Below are 22,832 nucleotides of genomic sequence, written 5' to 3'. Positions count from 1 at the left end.
TTTTGTTCACATTTTGCACTGTCAGCCTCCCCAGCCAAGTCATGCTAAAGGGTCCAAGTCCTCCTGCCATCGTGAGAAGTCAGCCTGCTCTCTCTGTTCAGCAGTGTTTCTCTTGCAGGGACCAACATTGCTTTGTGTAAAGTCAGATGTCGGTGCATTGCCGGCCTAGTTCCCCAACAAGGCTGTACTTGCTCATAAAACTGCCTTTTTTCGCTACGGGTATTGCTTAATTTGATCAGTGGGCAGAGAGCGCCCGGGGACTGCATCGCTCAGTCCACCATCTCGGATCCTTCTATGGCAGAGCAGTTTTTTTAATGAATTTCTTCTTCATACACATAAATTAAATGCCTGGAGTTGGGGGTAGTTGGTGCTTCACATAGTTTTTCCTTCTGCCTGTCATTCACGACCAGCACTAGCTCAGCTGCACACGCTGCACCATCAAACATAATAGAAAGCTTTCTTAAGTATAGAGGGAATATTGTCCTTCTTTTACGTCTTTAGTGCCACCGACACAATAAAATGAGCTACAGATTGCGGATTCCACATGCATATAAAATAGGGTGGCCAGATTCTCAAAACAAAAAAAAGGGACAGTTCATAGACATGTTATGTTATTGGCATTTGTAACGTGCACGGCTGCTCAAGAGTGTCCCGGCGTGGCAGCCAACAAGCAACATACAACCAAGTGAAGCACAGCTTAATTAAACAGCAGAGTGTTTAGATGCTTCTTGAACAGCCTGAGGTCTTGAGTGTTCCGAAGTTCGAAAGGAAGAGCATTCCAGGCTACAGCGGCCTTAAAAGAGAGAGAGCTGCCCCCATTGCGAGAGAGGCGAAAGCGGGGAACCACAACTAAACGTTGCGCTGCAGAGCGCAGTTGTCTCTTGGGCTCGTAAAAGCTAAAACGCCTTCTAAGATAGGGCGGCCCCTTCCATGCAGCGCTCCATGCGCGAGAGTGAGGGCATTAAACAGGACACGACTGGCCACAGGAAGCCAGTGAAGGTCCCTAAGATGTTGTTTGATACTAGATCTTCCAGAAATGCCAAGCAAAAGTCTCTCAGCCGCATTTTGTATAGTTTGTAGTTTTTTCAGTTGGTAGCCCAGCAAGCCAATGTAAAGTGCATTGGCATAATCAATGCGCGATAGGATAAGGGCTCGTGTCACTATCTCCTTTGCAGATCTAGGCAGCAGAGGCAAAAACTTTATGAGAGATTTCAGTATGCCGAAACACATACCAGCAATTCTCTTTATCTGAGGGGAGAACCGAAGGTCCTCGCTGAACCACACCCCCAGATTCTTCACTGGATTGGCGATAGATTTTGGCATAGGGTACTCTGTAGGCCACATTGACTCCCTAAAATGTGGAGGGAAGGAGCCATACAGTAGAATCTCCGACTTGTCCTCGTTGCACTTAAGCTGTGAAAGTGCAAGCCATTTGAAAACGGCGGAGAGACAGTTCTTAGCTTGGTCTGGGGACAAGTCGTTTTCCTTCCAGGTGAAGAGAAGCTGAGTATCGTCCGCATAAGCTATGATCTTCGCTCCCAGTTCCTCTGCTAGGTAAATCAGAGGGGTAACGTAAAGGTTAAAAAGGAGAGGACTTAAAGTAGAGCCCTGTGGAACACCTGTGGTCACCCTTCTAGGGGCAGAGTACATAGAAGTCTGACTACAGTTTGCAGTAGCGGTCGACATAAAGGTAGGACTATTTGATAACTGTCATAGACATAGAAAAGGGACAACAATGACAGCCACCTCCACAGACACAGATGAAGAATTACAGACGACAAATCAGATGTGTACTGGAGACAGCAATGGATTTTTAAGCTAACAGCATGTGCATTATAGGATGTTGGGTTTTTGCTTTAACAATGCCAAGAAAGGCCTCCAAACTAGTAACTTGCAAAAATGACTAAAAAGCTTGACCCATGCCAGAAGTTGAGAAGCGGAAGGGGAAGAAGGAAGAGAAAGGGAGACAAAAGGTACTATGATGCGGGAAGGGCTGAGGAGGTAGGCCTGTCTGTTTTTCTGAGATCAGGGGAGGGATGAGACAAGGCCTGTCTGTGCCTCAGAGATCAGGGGAGGTCTTAGAGAACGCCTGTCTGTGCCTGTGAGGTGTGGGATGGGCTGTGACTATAGGCCTGTCTCTGCCTCTGAGATGAGGGCAGGGGGACGTGGACTGTGGCATTTCTCAGGTACAAGGCTAACTCTAAAATTGATGAGGTATGTTACTGGTGATGTTCGCTCTGTGCACGCTGCTGTCGTACATAAGTGTCTCCTGTTGAGCAGCTTTAAAAACACCTCTAGGCACTGCATATACATCCTTTCTTTGCTGTGATAAAACCCATGACATCATAGTGCTCAAACACATTTTCCCGAGTGCATTTTGGGGAGTGCCTTTCTTCAGGGGGCAGTTACTGTACAATTACAAGCCAGCATTTCTGGTTGTCTGGTAGAACAGTCCAGCTCCTAGCTTCCTCCCAGGTAGGTAGTCTGAGTAGTGAGGAGAAGGATACTACAGCACAGATGTGTTGTAGGTCACAGCAAGCATAGCTCGCCTCTGACCCTGTGTATCTCACTCAACCAGAGGCGCAACTAGAGCCAAATTTCGGAGGGGGTACTGAAAATCTCAGGGGGGGACTAATTCTTCTAGCAATAGGCAGAGTGGAGATGAAGGAGTGAAAAAACAACAAAGTACCATACTGCGCTCTACAAAGTTTTGAGCCGGTGGTTTCCGATGCCCGGCACCTGCACTAAATTGTCAACTCCAGCGCTTGGGACAGTCTACCTCGAGGGGGCGGTGTCTGGATAATTTAGAGGTGACCACAACAACAGTCCATTATTAATTCAATATACCTTAAAAATTACTATTACCTTCCGCTCAAGCCATTCTTATAGCTTTGGGTGCTGAAATAGTCTGAATGATCACACTGGTAGGAGTGTGATGGTCAGTAGTTATGTTGGTTCTGTCATTGGCTGTGCTGGCAGGGGCAATGTGTGGTGCAAGCTGCAGTGGCCTACTGACGAGAGCCCTGGCACTTACGTTTTTTAAAAATGAAGCACTGAGTGAAATCAGCCTTCAACCAACTCCTTAAATCTACCCTGCCTTTTCCTATGGTTGTCCGTGCGCTAGTAAAGTTGCACCTGGACTGAACTTGGAAACACTGAGAAAAGGAGGTGAAAATGTACAGGCTCTCTTTGTGACTGATGTTGCAGTGCTTCTAATACAAACCATGCAAAATTATTCCAACCTCAAAAAAATTACCATCAATGCAAGCAAGATAGAGTTCATGGTCAGGAAAAAGCTACTCGAAGAAAACATTTCAAGTTAATTGAAGCTCATTAGAGCAAATTGCTTTGATTATCTAGGCATATGTTTCCATCGCAACCTGTTATGTGTTAAGCAAAGGAAAAAAGTCGGAACTTGGGAGCTGTGCTGCAATACAAGAATAACATCGGTGGAGAGTAATAAAATCGATCTTAGAAATGTATAAAATGAAAGGAGTAGCTTTGACCGTGAATGGGGCAGATATCTAGGGGTTCAGAAAGGCAACAGAGCTCAAGAATTTTGAAAATCTCTTCTTAAGAACTGTGCTGCATCTAGGCCCAGGCACTCTCATGGAACCACTATGTTCTGAACTGAGCCTAAATAGCGCAGACTTGCTTATCCAGCTAAAATCCGTTCTGTGCTGGACTAGCACTGGGCAAAACCTTATCTAAAAAAGCTCCATAAAAGAAGAATGTCTGCACCTCATCAAATATATTTTAACCCGGCACAGGGAACAATACCGCATTTGGCTCAAGCCAAGGAATGCTGAACCTAATATAAGAGATACCAAGTTGAAGATAAAAAAACAAAGCTTCAAGCCAGGCATGGAGGCAGCAAAGGGCAGGCAAACATAATAACCAGCCCCATATATTTTCCAATCCCACTAGGGAGGCAGGATTACAGAAGAGGACGCAAGAAAGGGCACACAGCCCAGAGCCCAAACAGAAGAAATCAAAGCCTTCTTATCCCAACTATAACAGGATGGGAGGAGGGAACTCCATAAAGGTAACAAATGCTCCAAGGAACCAGGAACAGCCAGCCAGCCACCACCAAACAAAATCGATAGACACAAATAAGCCCAGTAGGAAGGCAGGGGTATATGACAGAAAAGCTTGAGCAAGGGACTGAACACAACATGTGTCACAGGCATGGCTACCCCAACAAGGAGCCAGGCAATAGTGCCATCAGCAGGATAAACCATCATATCTCCAACATGATCAGCAGGGAAGCGTTGGCACAAGAAAATCAAAGGTCCTAGAGTTTGTTCGAAGGGTGTCCCACAACACCGGACTTAAATGTGCCCAGTTCAATTACTTACACCAAACTTACTGTACCCCCGCATGTATTGTCCATATGTATGAAGGTGTGGCTCCATATGTCCACACTGTCAATTCCCACAGGCAGGATTTTCCATGTGATGTGGCAGTGCCTGGTTATCTCATGGTACTGGGGGTAGGTGCTTGAGATCACCAGTGAATTGGTTGAAAGAACCCTCCTGTTGGACACTTCATCATGCCTGTTGGGCTTAATGCCCAGACCAAAGGGATTCACATACCTCTCAAGGTGCTTAGACGTATCCCTAGTTTTGGCAAAATGACCAATACCAATGACATGGAAATCCGAGAGTGCCTGATTTGACCCAGTGGCTGGATGATTTGCTGAGATTGGTAAAAGCAGAAGCACTTGTGCTTGCTACTCTGAAGATGACCAAAGGCGGCGGACAGACGACGATGCACTAAGAGTTGATAATGCTGCCACTTGAAGCCAAATCTGATGCGCACCCTCGATCAATCCTTGTTTTCTTTGTTCCATGAACAGAGCTGAGTCAGCTGGATGACACTGCCCTGTATGCCCGCCAGTGGCTCTGGCGAAAGGGGGCACTACGACACAACAGCATATATTAACACCTGTAAACGACTGTGGCTGGATGAGCTGGGGCGACGGGAAATTGATAGGTGCAAGTAGCCATGCAGCTGACAATGAGAGAGAAGAGAGGGGACACGGAGGGAAGGTCTACTGACATTTGGTTCGGTTTATTGTTTGTTTGGCAAGTAGAACATATAAAAGGGAGGCCCCTGTGGCTGCATGGTTGTTACCCCGTTAATGATTAAGAGTACTGTCAATTACACCTGTATGAAACACCGAGGAGGATGCTACTATTGTTCATACCCTAGACAGTTTGTACTCTGTATGCAATGACTGAGTGGAACCCCCTTCCCCTATGATGTCGGATTACTGTTTTATACAATAGACATTTTTGCATGAATGTATGGCCTACACTGTTCTCTATCGAAAACTAAATAAAAAGATCTATTTAAAACAAATGTTTTTTTTAAAAAGGCTGAGGTAATAACAGAGCACACTGCCAGCAGACAGAAGTGCCCCTAGGAAACTGGCCAGACCAACACCAAAAGTTTAACCAGCTCGCAAGTGCCAGAGTGTAGGTTGGAGCCAGGGACAACCAACACATCCTACAAAGGTTCAATTACAGCCACCAACAATGCTTGTTGGGAGGCAATGCACACCAAAACAATAGAGGTAGCCCACAAACAAGGGGAGAAATGACCTCAGCACCAAGTCAATCATGGCCAACCAATAGGAGCAAACCTGTCGAAGGGAACAAGGGCGATCCACAGGCAGCCACAAATGTCTTAGACCAGATAGCCACATAGAACTACATGTGTCACACAACCTGGCACACACTAAAAACCCTGGACCGAGCGACTCCAGGCAAGGTGACAGGGAAAAAAGGGCACCAACCAAAGCGCAAGCTTCCAACACTCAACCTCATCAGCCACCTCTCCGTTAGACCGAGCGAAAAAGAGTATGGACAGCAATCGGAGTCAAAGAAAGCTACATTCCGTATATCAAACCTGACAAAGTTTGAAACAGAGCACCCAATCAAGGTGGGGCAATTGAAGAGGGGATCCTACCCCCAACAAACTCCAGTAGGGAGGACCAAAAGTGACAAAACTAGCTATGGCTTCCCTAGGACAATTCTGGCAGATGCTGTAGAGACAGGACTGCACTCTCTACATCTGAGAGCACCAAAAAGTGGATCAGCCGAGACATCGCATCCAGGATCCAACTCTAGGCCAGAAACCTGTGCCGAAGAGGGGAATGGAATCTGAGCTACTGTGGAAATCCACACACCATTAACTGCACAAAACAGACTAAAGTAGCAACAAACCTATGCAGCTTCAGAGAAGCAGTGAGAGCACCACAGAAAACCAAAACAGTCATCCTACAGTCTGAGGTAGTGAGAGATAAGCCCACCACGGCACCCAGGCAGAAGAGAACACACCAACAAGTGCCCAAACCCCACAGGCCGCTCTTCCACCTTGTGAAGCGCAAGGCTGATCCAAGACATTGTGCGGCAACCAGCAGTGCAGAGCAGCAGGCCAGACTCTTGGTATCATCTCTGCCCTTCTCCCATCAGAACAGGGTGGGCGGCAAGGTAACCCATAAGGACACCGAAACATGGCCTAGCCACACTCCCATGGAGCCATGGGGACATCAAAACAGGAAAAGAGAAGAAGTGGCACGCCTTTTGACCTTCAGCTCAGTAAGCCTAGTCCCAGAAGCTGTCCTTCATGTCACACAGAGACCAGGATCAGCAGAAACTCGTTTTCGGCTTAGCCTATGCTCCATGTACGCGGAGATCTCTTTATGGCCCGTTAGCAGAGAGAGGAGGATTGGAAAGATTTTGCTTTAGCTAGGTCAAGTGGTGCCAGGGTGTGGAGGGATTGGCACACCTCATTCAGTAAGGATTGAGACAAGGAAGTACAGAGGAGGTCGTACGACAAAATATTGTGATATTTTCTATTTAAAGACGTAGACTCAGCCTTTCAAATTAATTTGAATGCATCCATTCACTTTCTATTTCAAAAAGGTAGCCACTCCTTCAAGATGTCTTTGAGAGCACACCCCTTCTCTCTATCTCCTTTTCTCCTAGGTACAGAATCTGAAAAATTACAGTTTGTGTGTGGACTTTTACCTCAGTGTTTTACCGCATTAGTAAAGACAACTCATTCTTGAGAACAGTTCTGACTGTTATTTCTTTTTTGTTCTTGTGTTTTTCAAGCTCAGAAAATGGCGGTGATCGGATCAGCGCAGTTCTGCCAGTTTCCATTCTGCCTGGTGCTGTAAGTGTTAAACTGTCAGTTTTAATGAATCATTAATCACGTCATTAGGGGTCGTTCTTGACACAATGAATTGACGCACAATGATGTTTAACAGATGTCTTCTTTTAGCAGGCAGAATTCCACGAGGTTTAATGTCCTGTAACTTTACCAAGATACACACAAATACTGGCAAACGTTCTCTTCTGTCTCCTCCTGACACGTGATATTGATGTCTTTACTAGAGGGCCCATACATGTGATGAGGTATCACTGAGTTATCCCAAAGAAAGGAGAACCATTGCATTATGTTATGCAGGCCATTCTTTGCACAAGATCCCATAGACTCCAGCTGAGGAGCGAGGAGCCCCAGCTTCAAGAGCTGGGCTGCTTCAAGCCTGGAGGCCGCTGCCCTGGGCAACAGTTTCTCAATTCAGTAAAGTTTTCAGAGGGAGAACGGATGCATCCGCCAGGTGCAGGGTGGACTGGGCAGAATGTAAATTACGACGGTGTAACTGGAGTAATTTTGGTAGTTACGCGTTACTCCTCGACTTGGAATTACTGATAATAACGCGATTACCCGGGCTCGTTTAAGAGTAATTTGGGGTAACATATCCTACACTACAGCACATTTAGCGAGCGCGAGCAGCAGCTCATGGCAGCTCACATTCGTGTTCTGCAGCATTTAGTGTCATTTCTTAGTGCTTAATACATCCTCATGTCTATTTTGGACACGAGGATGCATTTTGTGCTAAGGAAATAACGTTAAATGCCAGGAGTAAGTTGGGGTAAAATCGTACCCCAATAGCTCGCTCTATCAGAGCTTTAGTTGCCTTGTCTTTTAGAAAGTTTTGGTGATGCCGCCTGCACGTAGCCGCCGTTATTCCAGTTGCTTATGCACGGTATTTCCATGGCTTCGGGGTACTGTGAGTGTCATTTTACTACCAAAGGTGTGACACTTTCTCAATTAACCATGTAAAGAGCTGAAGTATTGTACATTTGTGAACATCGTATACTTATTGTGCATTACTTCCGTGGGGGCGCTCCCCTGGGCTCCCCACTAAGACGGGGTGAATGTGCGAGCGCGCCAGTTTATGGAGGTGGAAATGGCGCGTGTTCACATTGTACTTTCTCTGCTGGTAAATCACACGTATGAAAAAGGTTTTTTGAATATTTGTTATACCCTGTCTTCCTTTGCTTTGTTACTGTTTAATATGGCCAGTAACTGTGTGCCTTCAGAGGTCAGAGTAAATCGGTACAACTTTGGTAGCAGTTGAAGCCTTCAATACTACCATCAGAAATGAATAGCTAAAGCCAGTAGTGAAAGGAGATTGTGCTTTGCTGACGTGGGAGAATAAATGAAGACTAAGCTCCACAGAAACCTCCCTTCCAGTTAAAAAAAGGCGAGGACAATTTCATGTTGTGACCCTTCAGAACAAGCATCGAAATGAATTAAGCAGAAATGTCAAGTTTTGGTCAGTATTTCAATGCTACACTTCTCTCTTTGCAACTATGACAGCTCTCGGATTCTTTTAAAGCAGCATAATAATAAACACATCTCCATGTGTTACCTTAGCACTAATGGGGTGACAGGAGGGGTATGCATGCAGGTGACCTTGACCACCTGAATGACAATTATTTCGAAGAAACAACTTGTGGCTGGACCTAGTGCCAAACCTTCAACTCTAAACTACTACAGACAGGGTCAGTCCAAGTGGCTCCTGGTATGCACTGCACCATGGTCTTTCATAGCTAATTTCAATACGGACACTTCATCACAACAAAGACTTAAAATGACAGCTCCATTATTTCCAGCACTCTCAACCTCCGACACTGGAATTGATGCTTCTGCTATCCTCCATCTGGCACTCATGCCCCTCAGGGAAGATCATCTGTTGGAAAGTCTCTTAAAGAGATGAAGTTCAGTCCTGTACTGAACTTCTTCGCTTTGACTCACGTCACTTACTGTGCAAAGGTGACGCCACACGGCGGTCATTTTTAAATGTTTTTATTTCAACACAAGATAACTTAAGTTTTCATCAACATTGATTGTCTGGAGACCTTTAAATGTGGTGACGGGTACATAAGTGACCAATGTGTATAGTTTATTGGGCGAATCTTCATCCTCATTGTGTTTCCTGGATAGGCGCACATGCATGCGGTATGGAACATTCCTAATTCCTTTAGCCCAAACTATTTTGTTCAGCCTGGTGTCTATGCGCACATCTGGAGTTCCCATTTCCTTAACTGCAAATTTATGGATTGCTTTCAGAGCACGGGGTGCACGCCGCTTGAAGCCAACTATATGGATTTATTTGTGGACATTGATGGTGTATTCGCTAGTTACCACCTCATTGATAGAAGATCTGCCTTTCTTCTTCTCATCCCTTTCTTAGCAGGAGCCATATCGAAGCAGAGTCAATGACCACACCGTGATGTGACTGGTGGTGCAGTATGGTTGAGGAGTTACCATTGAGCTGTGCTCATTAGAATTGTAGGCCGCGGAGGTCTGCTGCTCACTGGCCTGCTGCAAGCTGAGCACTGGACACCCGTGGGAGGAGCCTTTGCCAGTAAACAGCAGGCTAGGCAATGGCTGGGGGTTATCTTTCTGCTCAGTGGCGGCTGCCACAATAAAGAGGTGGTGTGGCGGGTGAAGCGGAAGTGGGGGAACGCGCGCAGGGGGTAATAAAAACAAAATATAAAAGACACACTTACCTGGAGCTTCTGCCCGCCTCTGGGCCTCCTCTTCTCTGGTCCGAGCAAGCACTGGGGCCGCGTCACGGACTCCCTACAATCCCTGTGCTTCTCTTATGTGAGAGGAGCACAGGGATTGGTCTGAGCGGGCTGGAGAGATGCTCTTCTCAGACCAGGGAGTCTGTGGGTGTTTCTCCAGCCCGGCTGTTCAATGCAGCCGGGCTGGAGAAACCTAAGTGGAAAAAACATGAAAAAGGGGGTGTCCCCCTTTTTCATGTTTTTTCCTCTTGTTCTCGCCCTGGCGGGTTGTTCCCCAATTGTAGTTATTTCTTAGATTCAGGGTCCCTCTCTGTTTTTCAATGGAGAAACCTAAGTGCCATATGTGCTTTGGTCGGCCTGAGACGGCGAGCCCAACACATATTCACACTTAGGGAGTGTACATAGCACTCCTCCCCATTCCCTGCCCCTCCCTGCGCCAGCTGGCTCAGAGCCGGCTCTGAGCGAGGCAGTGGGGTGACTCTCCTCTGCCATTGCGGTGGAGCCACCCCTGTTTGTGCTGCCGCAGAGACTCCTCCGGCTGTTGTGAACATGTTGTTGAGACAGACCACTCGGACAGGTGGCCCGCCCAGCGAGACTGAGGCAAGCTGGGCGGGGCTGGGATTGATTGATCTGAATCCCAGGCCAAACTTTACTTGTCAATATTACTGTAGTAAATATCACAGACACGTACTAAAATGCAGATTTCATTTTGTGATACTGTGATGCAATTTTGTCAGACAGCAGGCACTGTGCAGCAGTAGCAGCACAATAGCAGGCAGAGTAATCCAATTTCAGGGCGCTGGCTGGTTATCAATGCAACTGCCTCTGTGAATGTGCACCTCGGCCTAAGGTGGTCCCAGGGATGCTATAATGTATAACTAAGGCATTTTAGTGCTGTGATGTGGACACCCACACTAAGATGTGTTAGTTTAACCCCTGAGGCGTGGTACTTGTGCAGGACTGCCTGCACTGAAATGCAACTGTCTCACCAGCACGAAGACCTGTGGGTATTAAACAAGCTTCACAAGTGTTTTGCATATTGCTTGACTGTTTTCCCCCGATGGGCTGTCTGACTTCTGTTTACTTGTGCCTGACTTGCAGCAGCTGCTTATAACTTCACAGCTGGCTGGAATATCCCACCTGCCTTCTTGTCTGTTTTTAAGAGCGAGTGTCTCACATCCTCGGACTGCTTTGATATGTTTTCAGCAACACGGACACTATTCTGTAACACGGGCACTATTGCTGTGACATAGTTTGTTTTGCCTGATATTTGCCTACCATGTTCAACAATTCCAGGTGTTAGCAGTTTTAAATTCGGAATATACTTCATCTGGATCTGCATATCTTATAGGTGCTGTTTGTAAGCATGTGAAACGTTGTGTGTGGTGTTGATTTAGCTGACATATGGCCGGTGTTTCACAGGTAGCACTTATACCTTCAGATTGAAATATTCAGTTGTGGGATCATGGCAGTAAGCACTGATGCCGGTTCCTGTTTATTAGGGGTCACATCTCGGAGACTTAGAGCCTGGCCTCCCACTGATTAGCCTGTTTGCTCACTGGCAGTGCCAAAGATATCAATTGGCAACAGGGGCAGAGGGAGTGAGTGAGACACTCTGAAGACCACTCCCCCTAACAGACTCCACTGACTGTCTTTCAGTACCAGTCAGGAATGTATTTTTCTTGCATGCATAGCTCAGTAGGTCCCACTGGGACTAGGGCTCAGAAGTGTGAAGAGCCCAGTGTGGCACAATTGAGGCTGTTTTTTACTTCCCTGGTAGAATCGCTCATTTTCTTGGCTTGCATCAGAGCTCATGAAACCCTTGTTATGTCATTGTGGCTTGGTTAATGTACAGGTATGTGAAGAGGGCTCCAGAGCATCACACACAAGCAACAGCTGTTTGTATGTTTGTCATGCATGTCCTTTCTCCCTCTGTCCACCAACTGGAAGGAACACAGTGTTGCTTCTTGGGTTTTGTAAGTATGTTGCCATAACTGGTGATTTATGATCCTGCTGGAGAGCAATCATTTGTCTGTTGGTAGTTTTTGAATGCAGATAAACTGAATTTTATATTTAGTGGGTTACTGCCTTTGTCACACAGATCCTTGTGTTACTCGCAGTTCAGAAGTTGCAATCCTAAAATAGGAAGGTGACCTATGAACTGTCATCAAAGAGCTGCATACAAACTTCGCTTTTTTTGTGTGGTGGTATAGTTAGAACTTCCTTGGTCTTTCATTATTCTAATGCTGCTAAAAAAGAGTTTGTTTGGGCAGTTATACATTCTCATCAGTAAAGCCAACCTCCAACCACTGGAGTACTCTTTAAATCCTGAGTTTGTGCTTCTCCAGACCAGATACTCATAAAATATATTGCCCACCAGCATGGATGACGTGATTCCTATACCTTGTAATCCTCATTGCCTTATGTGACATTCCCTGTTGACAGATTTATTGTCTCTGTATAATGTGTGCATGATGTAAAGCACTGTGATACCTTACACCGATATGAGTAGCGATATATAACAAATTAAATGCATTTGAGTGAGGAGCTACGAGATGAGAAGCACTGGTGAAGGGTGGAGGGTGGTAGAGAGGGAATCCGAGGAGGAGGTCATGGGGTAGGGGGGTGGGGGCTACAGAGCGATGAGGGGCACTAGTGGAGGGTGGCAGTTAGGCAATCAGAAGAGGAGGTCATGGGGTGGGGGGCTACGGAGAGATGAGGGACACTGGTGGAGGGTGGTAGTGAGGGAGTCCGAGGAGGAGGTCATGGGGTGGGGGGGCTACAGAGTTGAGGGGCACTAGTGGAGAGTGGCAGTGAGGCAATCCAAAGAGGAGGTCATGGGGTGGGGGGTTAAAGAGTGATGAGGGACACTGGTGGAGGGTGGTAGTGAGGGAGTCTGAGGAGGAGGTCATGAGGGGAGGGGCTATGGAGAGATAAAGGGCACTATTGGAGGGTGGTAGTAAAGGTATCTACGGAGAAAAAGGTCATTGGTGGGGTGCCAAAAAATACTTTCGCACTAGCGCTGAAGCCGACCCTGTCATGGCGTTTCTGTTTTTGGTTATTTAATTAACAGTCGGGTCATTAGGGCAACTGTGGAACATACATTAAAGTACATGCTAATTACATTTACTGCTATATTCAATGTTTCAAGTTTGAAGGTGATTTTACTAATGTTTTTTTCCTGGAAGAATGAAAGTGAAACCGGATGGTGGCTGATATGGGACTCGGGGCCAATGTCAGCTATATGATAAGGTGCACTAGAGAGGGGTGGTAGAAAAGTGGATAATCAAGCCTGTAAGGGAGTGCGCTGCAGAGTCAGGGGTCAGGTGGAGGTAGTAATGAGGAGGGATTCTCCCTAAAGGCTCGCACAGAGGGAGCCCGAGTAGTGTCACTTGGCTTATACTCCCACTTCAGAAATCTCCTCTTCCCATCAAAGGGACATTACATGGAAAAAAACACTTTTTGAGAGTGATAACATTTAGAAAGAGATTTGGAAAAGACTGCGTTTCACTGGGCCTTGTAAGACTAAGAAGAAATAAAGAAGGGCCCGGAAGCAGGCCTGGCTAGACATATAAGAGACAAATAGGGCCCGCAGTGGCTCACCCGAATGCACCCTTGGCCTACCCAAACAAAAATTCCTGGAGCCGGGCCTGGTGGGCACGATTGATTCTGTCTACTATGTGCATCTTCTGTGCTCCGTTCCGAGTTCCGTTACCCTGCGGGCTGACATACGGTTGCCAGTTGGCTAGTCAGTTGCAGGATGGCAGAGTTGGAGAGATGCTGGAGGATGGGCTCTGTTGATGAAGATAACTGCAAATAAACTACATTGTCGATTAGTTACCTTTGGAGTTGTTTATTAGCCTCAACGTTAGCAAAAACATATTTGGCAGCGCAATGGTTTTTGTTCTTTTCTGAGCAAAGGGAGTGTTGTGTCTTTTTCTCAACCTTGAGGTTCTCTCTCTCTTCCTTTCCTTTTCCGCTCGCTACTCTCTCCTTGCGCGTGGCTGATACACCAGCTGGAATGTTGACAGCTGGACGTTCTACTTTGACAGTTTATGACAGTTGGTTGAGTTGACAATTGAGTCATTTGCACTGAGCCTCCTGGTTTGGTGTGTCGTCCTTGAACTGAATAAATTACTTAACTACAAGGTATTCCTGACGACTCATCTTTACAGGGAGCCACCAACTGCAGTTCCTGTGCAATGCTAGATGGTCATCGTGAAATTTGCCTAGCTGCCCCAAGCAGGATTCTGGCTGCTGTATTCGGTGAACACGTACACCGAAAAAGATCAGGAATTTTATTAATTGGTGCCTGTTACTGTGTCCGTGTTGACGCGAGTTAGGAATCAGCCTCACCGTGATTTAGCCAATCAGCGCGCAGCATTCCACTGATGCATCATTTAGGCTTGTGTTTCTATCGTTGGTGACGTGCCTGTTTGGAGAACGTGCGGCGCACGTCAGTACGTCGATACGCTGCATGCTGCCATATTGTGAACCAACTGTTCTGACACAGAGGCATCAAGTGCTCTTTGAATCTGGGCAGCAGAATAATTGTATTTCTGCAAACCTTGGCTGATGTTGGCACCTTACTGTATCTGAGTCTGCAACTCTGAAGCTATTCTCCTGACTATTATTCTTGTTAATTGGGCATTTGGCAGCTAATTATGACAGTTTGGAGTTGGTGGTGGAAATGTGAGGAAACCTCCACATTTTTTAGACATTCCCAACAAACCCAAGTTAGAATAGAAACATTGGGTATGGGTTTTCAAGAACTGCTTGGTGGCTACATGGAGTCGGATAAAGCCCTGCAAGGAAATTGGCGATTTTGTGCAATTGTTTGGGAACCGAAGGGCAAACACTTTTTGACAATCTACCAGAAGTTCAAGTTCCTGGAGAGGATATTGGGGATGCTGCTGGATGGAACATATGTGTAGAGGCAGAAAAGAGACTAGCCCAACACTTTTCCGAACAACCAAGTGTTGTTTCAGAACGATTTAATTTTTATTCTAGGAAACAGTCTTCCAAGGAAAACATTGATCAGTATGTTGGTGCCCTCAGAATTTCAGCCAGCATTTGTTGTTTTGAGAGTGCAAAGGACTACTACTTGAGAGATCAGATAGTATTGAATTGTTATTCTAAAAAAATGCAATAGCATCTACTCTATTGCACTAATCCCACATTGGGGGAAATACTCAAAATTGCTATGGGTATTGAGCGATCTGCTCTTTTGGTAAAAGTGTTAGCTGGTGCGTCTGGCGGTAAGTCCAGCGTTGTGGATGATATCAGTGTGAATGCTGTAAAGAACGTTAAGAGTGGTAGATTCTGGTGGCTTGGCCAGGAACATGGCCATATAAGTCGTATCTGCTGAGAACTTGGCCTGAGCCACTGAATGCATACTCAATCCTGCCTGTCAATGAAAAGCCATTGCAACCTGAATGCCCTGCAAAAAAGTGAAACATGGCCGGCATCCTTTTGAGGAAAATTGAGCACGTAAGGCCGACAGATGAAGGAATTCCAAACTGCAGGGTCGCACCGTCTTGGGCTCTGCAACATGGCGGCGCGCATGGCCTGAGCGTCCCTCCCTGAAGGAATTGAGGATTGTCTTGGGATCTCTCTGCAGCCGTGGGGGCCTTTCTAGTGGAGTCGGGCAGGCTGACATGTGAAGGGTGGCCTTCTCCCCGTTCTAACCCTCTGCGCAGACTGCAGTGGCCGTGCAGCAAAGCCCGAATCAGCGGGCGAGGCAGAGGAGTGTGATTGAGGAGCATTGGAGCCGGAGCCTGTAAGTGGGATGGAGCAGGCCGCAGAAACTTACCCGGACCCTGAACTGGGCAGTTGCCTGAACCTGTGGTCCTGGAAGACTCGGAGCTACGCAACCTGGCCCCAAGATGTCTGGGACCATGATGACAGTAGAGGCCGCCGTGGTGAAATACTTCTGGAGGTGAGGAGCGGCACTGGTGAGGCACACGGTGGGAGCCCAGGCAGAAGCCAAGAGTCAGGATTGCGGGCCGTAGAGCCGGGGTCCTCGTGTGACCCCTCCTTGCCTCGCGGTCAGCACTGGGGAAAAGTTTACCAAAATTGAGGTGCTTTCAAGTGAGGACATTCGGCACTGGTGCACATTTCCCCTGATTTTTACAGTGAGAAACCGATTGCACTGCCAGCACATGGAGTAATGGTTAAGGGCTGGTGTTGGGACACTAGAAGGACTTAATTCTTGGTTATGGTTACAGCCCAGCCATGGATTCCCCAAAGGGCATACCATGGCACATTGTGGGACGACACGGGGAGACTCCTCCGGCCCTCCTTGCTGGAAGGGCTCCTTGCTGCCCTGGTGCCACTGGACCGGTAGTCTGTGCCAGAGAACATCTTCTTGGGGTGGCCTGGCCTGCCCATCCCTCACCCTGCCTGGGCCTTGGTGGATGGTCCACCCATGTTTCACCCCCACCTGTGTGGCTATCCAACAGGGACTTACAGAAAGGCTCTAGGTGTGCCAGGAGTACCAATCTTTGTTAGTGCTTACCCACTATGATAGCAAAGGATAAAGACACTATTCAACCCCGATAGGGCAATATGTACCGTTATACTAAAGTTGTTTGCCCCCAGATGGACACTGGGGAGGGGGCCCAACCCCCCCCTAACAATGCCATATTGCTACAAATGATTTAATCCTTACAGGATTGGTGAGTTCGGAGGTAACTCTCTTGCGCCAGGACTTGCGCAAAGTCTCAAAGAGTAACAGAGCGGAGATTCAAATTTCAGAGGTGGAAGATACAGTGCGAGACTTACGAAAAGGAATCAAGGAGCTTCAGAGCACTAACAAAGATATACTATGGTGACTGGATGATGCAGAAAACAGAGCATGTAGGAATAACCATCTCTTTGTGGGTTTTCCAGAGAGAGCCAACGTACCCGCATTCTTGGTCGGCTGGCTAAAGGATACTATTCCACCTGAATGCTTTTAAGCCTGATTTGTAATAGAACGAGCCCACCAGGCACTGACTGCGAAACCATTCCCCGGGGCATAACAGAGGCACATCATTGCACAGTTTCTCAACTTCCTAGACCGGTATATGAAACGGAGGGAGGTGTGCCAAAAGGGCATAATCAGATATGACATTCTACGATTATGATATTTCCAGACTATATTTGAGAGGTCAAGCCCCAAAGACGAATCTTTGATTCTATTAGAGTTAAACTGAGGGCCCTCCAGCTGCAGTATATGTTACTGTTTCCTGCAAAGTTAAAGGTTATGTATCAGGGTAAGGCCCATTTCTTCAAATCACTGGAGAAGGTATTAGCAGGGATTGAGAAGCGGTGAGTTCTGAGTCCTTGTAGAGAACCAAGCTCAGGACAAGGGTGAATCCAGACTGTGGACACCAGTCCTAAGAGTACTGTACGAAATAAACAAAGGAATGACCAATGTCTTAGGTGCGGAAGTGGAAGTGGAGGGACACCGTACACTCTATGGAGGTTGAGTCAGGGAAGGGGGCTCTTCTCCGGTGCAGAAGAAGTCCTTGAGACAATTACCAACAGGGACAGAGAAGAGATAAGGATGTGGGACTCCCACTCACCCGAATCAGACAAGTCATCAAGGATCGGCAGTATGCACCCCCCTTGCAGCTGAAATCTTAGCTCTGGAGAAGAATATAGACACAGGCCAGCAGCTGCAGCAGAAGAAGCTGCAAGACCCGGAATAATCTGAAATTGAACTGGCACTACATATATCGGCCATCGGAGATATAGCTAGGCAACTGATGCCACTAGGCAAGGTATCAAGTTTGTTTTGTGACCGTTATCGGTCTGTTTTTGGTTACTTGCCAGTGTTGATGTTTTAAGTTTGAAAGTTTTTGCATTGAGTGCTATTTTGGGGGGTGGAAATGTGAGAAAGTGGCTCTGTATATACTGTTCCCTAATGGGTACAGGGTGTACAGAGTCCACAGTCCCCCAGAGGCTGATAGAGGTCAAAGTTAGGTATGACCTTACTCTCAAAAGTGGTAGCTTGGTCGAGCAGTAAGGCAGTACCTGAGGACAGTGTAAAGCATTTATTGTACACACTCAGTCAGCAAATGGTTTCACACACTCAATAACTGAACTCTAGGCCAATGGTTTATATATATAAAATATATGCTTGTTTTATTTTTAGAACCACAAAGGGAATAAAAATATACTTTTCTCAGAATGAGAGATTGAATATAAATACTTTTGCAATAAGCAATGGATTTTTGTAAACAGTCACAGTTGGTTGCAATAAACAATCCTATTTCCTAAACATAACAATGCATTGAGCTCAATGGTAAATTCAGGTTGTCTTGTAATAAATTACTTTTCAGATTACTTTTGAAATTCCAGGTCTGGCTCCTAGATCCAGCTCTGGGTCAGTACTCAGAATCAAGTGATGAAAGTCGACTTAATAACTGTAATGATTTTTAAATAATATTTAGCTATTTCAAAAGTTAGCACTTAGAAAATATTTCAAAGAAAACATTCAATGGATCTCTATGGCAAGAAATTCAAATTGCAGGTAGAGTACTTTATCGTTACTTTAGTAATCCAGGACTGGGTACCTAGACCCAGGACTGGGGTCCTTATCAGAAACAGGTAAGTAATTTCGTTTGCAGAAATGGTACGATTTTAAAAGAATATTTCGATTTTGCAAAAATAGACACTTAGAAGAAATTTCACAGAAAAGCAGACAATGGTTTCCTATGGAAGAAAAATGAGTTAGAGGTAAGTACAGTTGTGGACACTTTTCAGAGTCAGGGCTGGGCACCAAGATCCAGCACTGGGAGCTCACCTAAGAGCAGGTGAGTAAATTAGTTTTTGTCACTTGGCTGATTTTTAGTGAATATTTGCAGTTTTGAAAAGTTCACACTTAGAAGATTTTTCAAGAAAAAGCCAGTCAATGTTACCCTATGAGGAAAATGAAGTTAGCGGTTTAAGGGTAAGTACCCGACTGGCAGAGTTGAAATTCCGGGCATAGACTCAGGGGTCCCCCAGTGTCAGGTAGGTACAGTTGGTTCACCCTCAGCGGTTTCAGGACGGCCGGGTGCAGAGAGAGTTAGGCCCAATGTTATCCTATGAGGGATAGGGGGGCCTTGGTTGGTGGCTGCTGTCTGGCAAGCCACGCGGCTGTGGGAGCTGGGCTCCTGGTCACTTACTCAGGGCAAGTGGGGACGTAGGTTAGTGTAGAGAGTGCACTGCCAGGGCCACTCGGGCGGCTGGGTGCAGGGTGCTTTTGAGCCTTCGGGCGCTCAATGGAAGTCTATGGGAATGTTCCGGTTTGGAAAAAGGCTGCAAGCTCGGGGACGAGGTTGCTTCAGATGCCACCACCACTTCGAGAGGTAAGTTGGGTAGTTGTAGGTTAGGTGGGTACCCCGGGATTGGGCACAGGGGGCCGCAGGGCGCCGGGTGCAGGGGTGCCTTTTGATGTCGGGAATCTTACCCTCTTGTTGATCGCGGTTGGGGAGGCACTCTGTTCTGAGGCTGCAGGCTTCTTCCGGAATGTCGAGGGGGGTCCTTGGGTGCCGGACTCGGGGTCACAGTCGCCGTGGGGTCGTCCTCAGGGTCTTTGTTCACTCCGGCACTGGCCAGGCTTGGCTGGTGCAGAGTGTGCTGGGTTCGCGGTTCCGGGCTGCTGCCAGGGGTTAGAGATAGGTTTCTGAGTAGAGCCTCTACTCATGGGAGTCCCAGGGGCTTTAGAGTTCAAAGGTAGCCAGGTCCTCCGGGGTTTTTGAGGTTGCTGGCCACAAGAGATGCCGCGCTGGAGCAGGAGCAGGTTCGAGGGTCGACAGGCCGGTAGGGCTGGGGCCAAAGCAGTTGGTGTCTTCCTCTTTTTAGCAGCTGCAGGGCAGGTCTTTGTTCTTCTTGTTCTTCTTGTAGTTTCGAATCTGGGATCTGTCGAAGGAAGGTTCAGGGTGCCCCTGAATACTAGATTTAGGGGCGTTACAGGTAGGTGAAGGCCAGGGACCAATGGGTCCTTGTCCTGGGGTGGGTACACCCCCTATCCTGCCTCTCTCCTGTGGGAGGGGGGCAGTAGCCTAATCCTGATAGGGTAGGGCCCCCCATCCTCAAGATGGCGATAGCCCGGAGATGTGCTTCACCTCGCCTCCCCCACCTGAGGGGTGGGGTGGGCAGGCTGGCACATTCCCTGTCCTTGTATGGGGTTTCCGGCCAAGCTTCCCTCCAGAGTGGGGGGTTGCAGAGGCCTGGGGAATCTCCAAGAGGCGGCATGCCTTTGAAGCTTCCTTTGGCTCATCCTGGGGGAGGAGATTTATCACCTCACCCAGGACATGCATTGTTGCAGGCCCGGGAGAGCAGGGGCTCTCCCACCCAGGGGTCCAGCAACGTGTCTGCTGTGTGGCAGCCTGGGCAGCCTCAGAGCAGACGTGGATTGCAGGTTAGCTGTAAGGGGGCATCTCTAAGATGCCCTCTGGGGTGCTTAGTACATTAAATCCCACACTGGCATCAGTGCGGGTTTAATGTGCTGAGAAGTTTGAGACCAAACTTCCCAGTCTTCAGTGTTGCCATTATGATGCTGTGGAGCTCGTGTTTGACGAGCTCTCAGCACCATGTACTTGTAAATGGCAGCACTGTACTTACAGTGCCCAGGAATGGACCTGGGTACTGTAGGGGCACAGGGCTCCTGCTCCTGTGCCCACACCATAGGCATAAGGCACCCAGCCAGAGGGGTGGCTGACATATGCCTTGGCAGTGTAGGTGATGGGCATGGCACACAGAGATGTGTGCCATGTCGACTCTTTGTTTTGTCCTGTGCCCAGACACTCAGCCTGCAAAGGCAGTGTGTGTGTGTAAGGGTACAGGGCCTCTAAGGGTGGCACAATGAGTGCTGCAGCCCTTAGAGGCCTTCCCTGGTCACAAGGCCCTGGGTACCTAGGGTACCATTTACTAGGGGCTGACATGTGGCCAGGGTTTGTCAATTTGGAGTTTGTATTTTAGGGAAGGAACACAGGCCCTGGGCACCTGATTGGCAGGAGCCCAGGGCACAACAAGGAAAAGTGCATCAGCTATTAGGCAAAAAAAAGGGGGGGGGGGGTTACTGCAACAGAAACCCACTTTCTCACACAAGCCCCCCCCAGCCCAAAGGCCAGGAGACTTCTGCCAAAGCTGGGAGAGTCTACCTAGTCTTTCAGGCGAGGAAGAGTTGGGGAAGTGGTTTGAAAGTTGCAGGGCCTACTCTGCCTTACATCCTGCTGCCTAGGTCAGTCCCTTTGGGGAGCTGGCCTGTCTTTTTAGTTTCAGGACCTAACTCCCAAGGCTCCTCTCCTCGTCTTTTACTGTCCTTGTCCCATCTTGCTATTTTGGGCTTAGAGGTGTATACCTCGGTAGTTTCTAACTTAGCCAGGGCTAGGCCCAGCTTACCCACAGAGGCTACCCACACCTTGAGCAACCCCACCATGACCAATAAGGTCAGGGGGCCTGACTTGCTATTTGGCAGGGGGTTAGGCCACCATGCCAAGGTTAGGGCTGCCATGAAGGCTAACACCCAGCAGAGGCTGCTGACAGCTGTCAGTGCCCAGAACCACACCTTTAGCTCCTGACTGGCAAGTGAGGGAGCTATTTTATAGTTTTCTTTGGGTCCTGGCTGTTGGTCTGTTTGAGGATAGGGGGTCCCTACTCTTGGTAGGGAACACCCCTTCTCCACCCTTTGTTCTGCCACCTGAGGAGCCACTAATTCAGGCTGGACAGTTGCCTGACTAGTCAGGTCTTGTGGTTGGCTAGGGGGGGCTTTACCAGTGCCATTGTGGGAGTTTTCCCTTACTGGGATAGAATCTCCCTAGCTCTCTGGAACTGTGGCTAACAGTTGCCCACCTTTCCTACCCTGTTTCTTCTCACTCTTTTGGGACTCAGCTGCACTGACTGCAGGTTGAGCCCCCACAGGTTCTTTGGGCGAGGCCTGGCATTGGGCCAGCACCTCTCTTTGGCTCAGTTCCACATCTAAGTGATCATTCCCCAAGAGACAATCAAGGGGGAGGTTTTTACTGACTATCACTTTTCTCCATCTAAGGGACCCAGCTGTGGCTAGGGGCACTATAGCCACAGGCCTAACAGTGACTCCCCCTGGGACAGTTCTTACCCTTCTTGTTTCCCCTGGGACATATTGGTGTGGGAATACCAACCTGTCATGTACCACAGTGTGACTGGCACAGGTATCTCTCAGGGCAGTGGCTGGGATTCCATTCACCAGTAGGTGGTGGAAGTGTCTACTTCCTTCTGGGATCTCCAGCTTGCTTCTTGGGCCCATTCCCCAGTTGAAAGCTAGGAGGACTTCCTCATCTGAGGACCCTCCCTCCCAAGCTACACTGGCAACCCCTGGGGCTACACTAGTCACCCCTGGAGCTGTACTAGGAACCTTATTTTTAGGACAGCTAGAGTCCTGGGTGTGGTGTCCAGCCTTCTGACAGTTGAAACACCATATTCTGTTGGGATCCCAATTCTTACCTTGGTACCCTGGTTTAGTTTGTGAGGTGTCTTTGGGCCCACCCTCCTGGTCAGGTTTTTGGGGGGCTACCTGGGACTCCTTTCTTTTATCCACAAGGGGTTCACTCTCTTTCTTCTGGGGAGGCTTTGGGACCCCTTGGTTCTGGTCCCTCCCAGTGGACGTCCAAGTCACCCTAGTCTTGACCCAGTGGTCTGCCTTTTTTCCCAATTCTTGGGGGGATTTTAGACCTAGGTCTACCAAATGCTGATGCAACTTTTCATTTGTGCAGTTACTCAAAATATGTTCCTTCATGAATAAATCGTACAATCCAGTAAAATCCTGCACACCATGTCCAGCTAACCAACCATCCAGTGTCTTCACTGAGAAATCTACAAAATCAATCCAGGACTGGGTCTGGGTTTTGTGAGCCCCCCTGAATCTAATTCTATACTCCTCAGTGGTGAATCCAAATCCCTCAATCAGAGCTTCCTTCATGAGGTCAT

The 22,832-nt window shown here is 47.8% G+C and overlaps 1 protein-coding gene and 1 pseudogene across 3 annotated transcripts in view; one reads left to right on the top strand and one right to left on the bottom strand.

Moving 5' to 3' along the window:
- Positions 1–22,832, top strand: part of WDR93 (WD repeat domain 93) — a 486,239-nt gene that overhangs the window by 314,754 nt on the left and 148,653 nt on the right. For all 3 annotated transcript variants that reach the window (XM_085644428.1, XM_085644426.1, XM_085644427.1), the window contains one exon: positions 7,125–7,185. In XM_085644428.1, coding sequence (XP_085500554.1) covers positions 7,125–7,185 — 61 coding nt within the window. The remainder of the gene's footprint in view (positions 1–7,124; positions 7,186–22,832) is intronic.
- On the bottom strand, positions 9,169–9,566 carry LOC146860519 (large ribosomal subunit protein eL31 pseudogene; annotated as a pseudogene).

Source organism: Triturus cristatus, chromosome 3_1 (assembly GCF_964204655.1).
Source record: "Triturus cristatus chromosome 3_1, aTriCri1.1, whole genome shotgun sequence".
NCBI lineage: Eukaryota > Metazoa > Chordata > Amphibia > Caudata > Salamandridae > Triturus > Triturus cristatus.
This window is presented reverse-complemented; position numbering and strand designations above follow the sequence as displayed.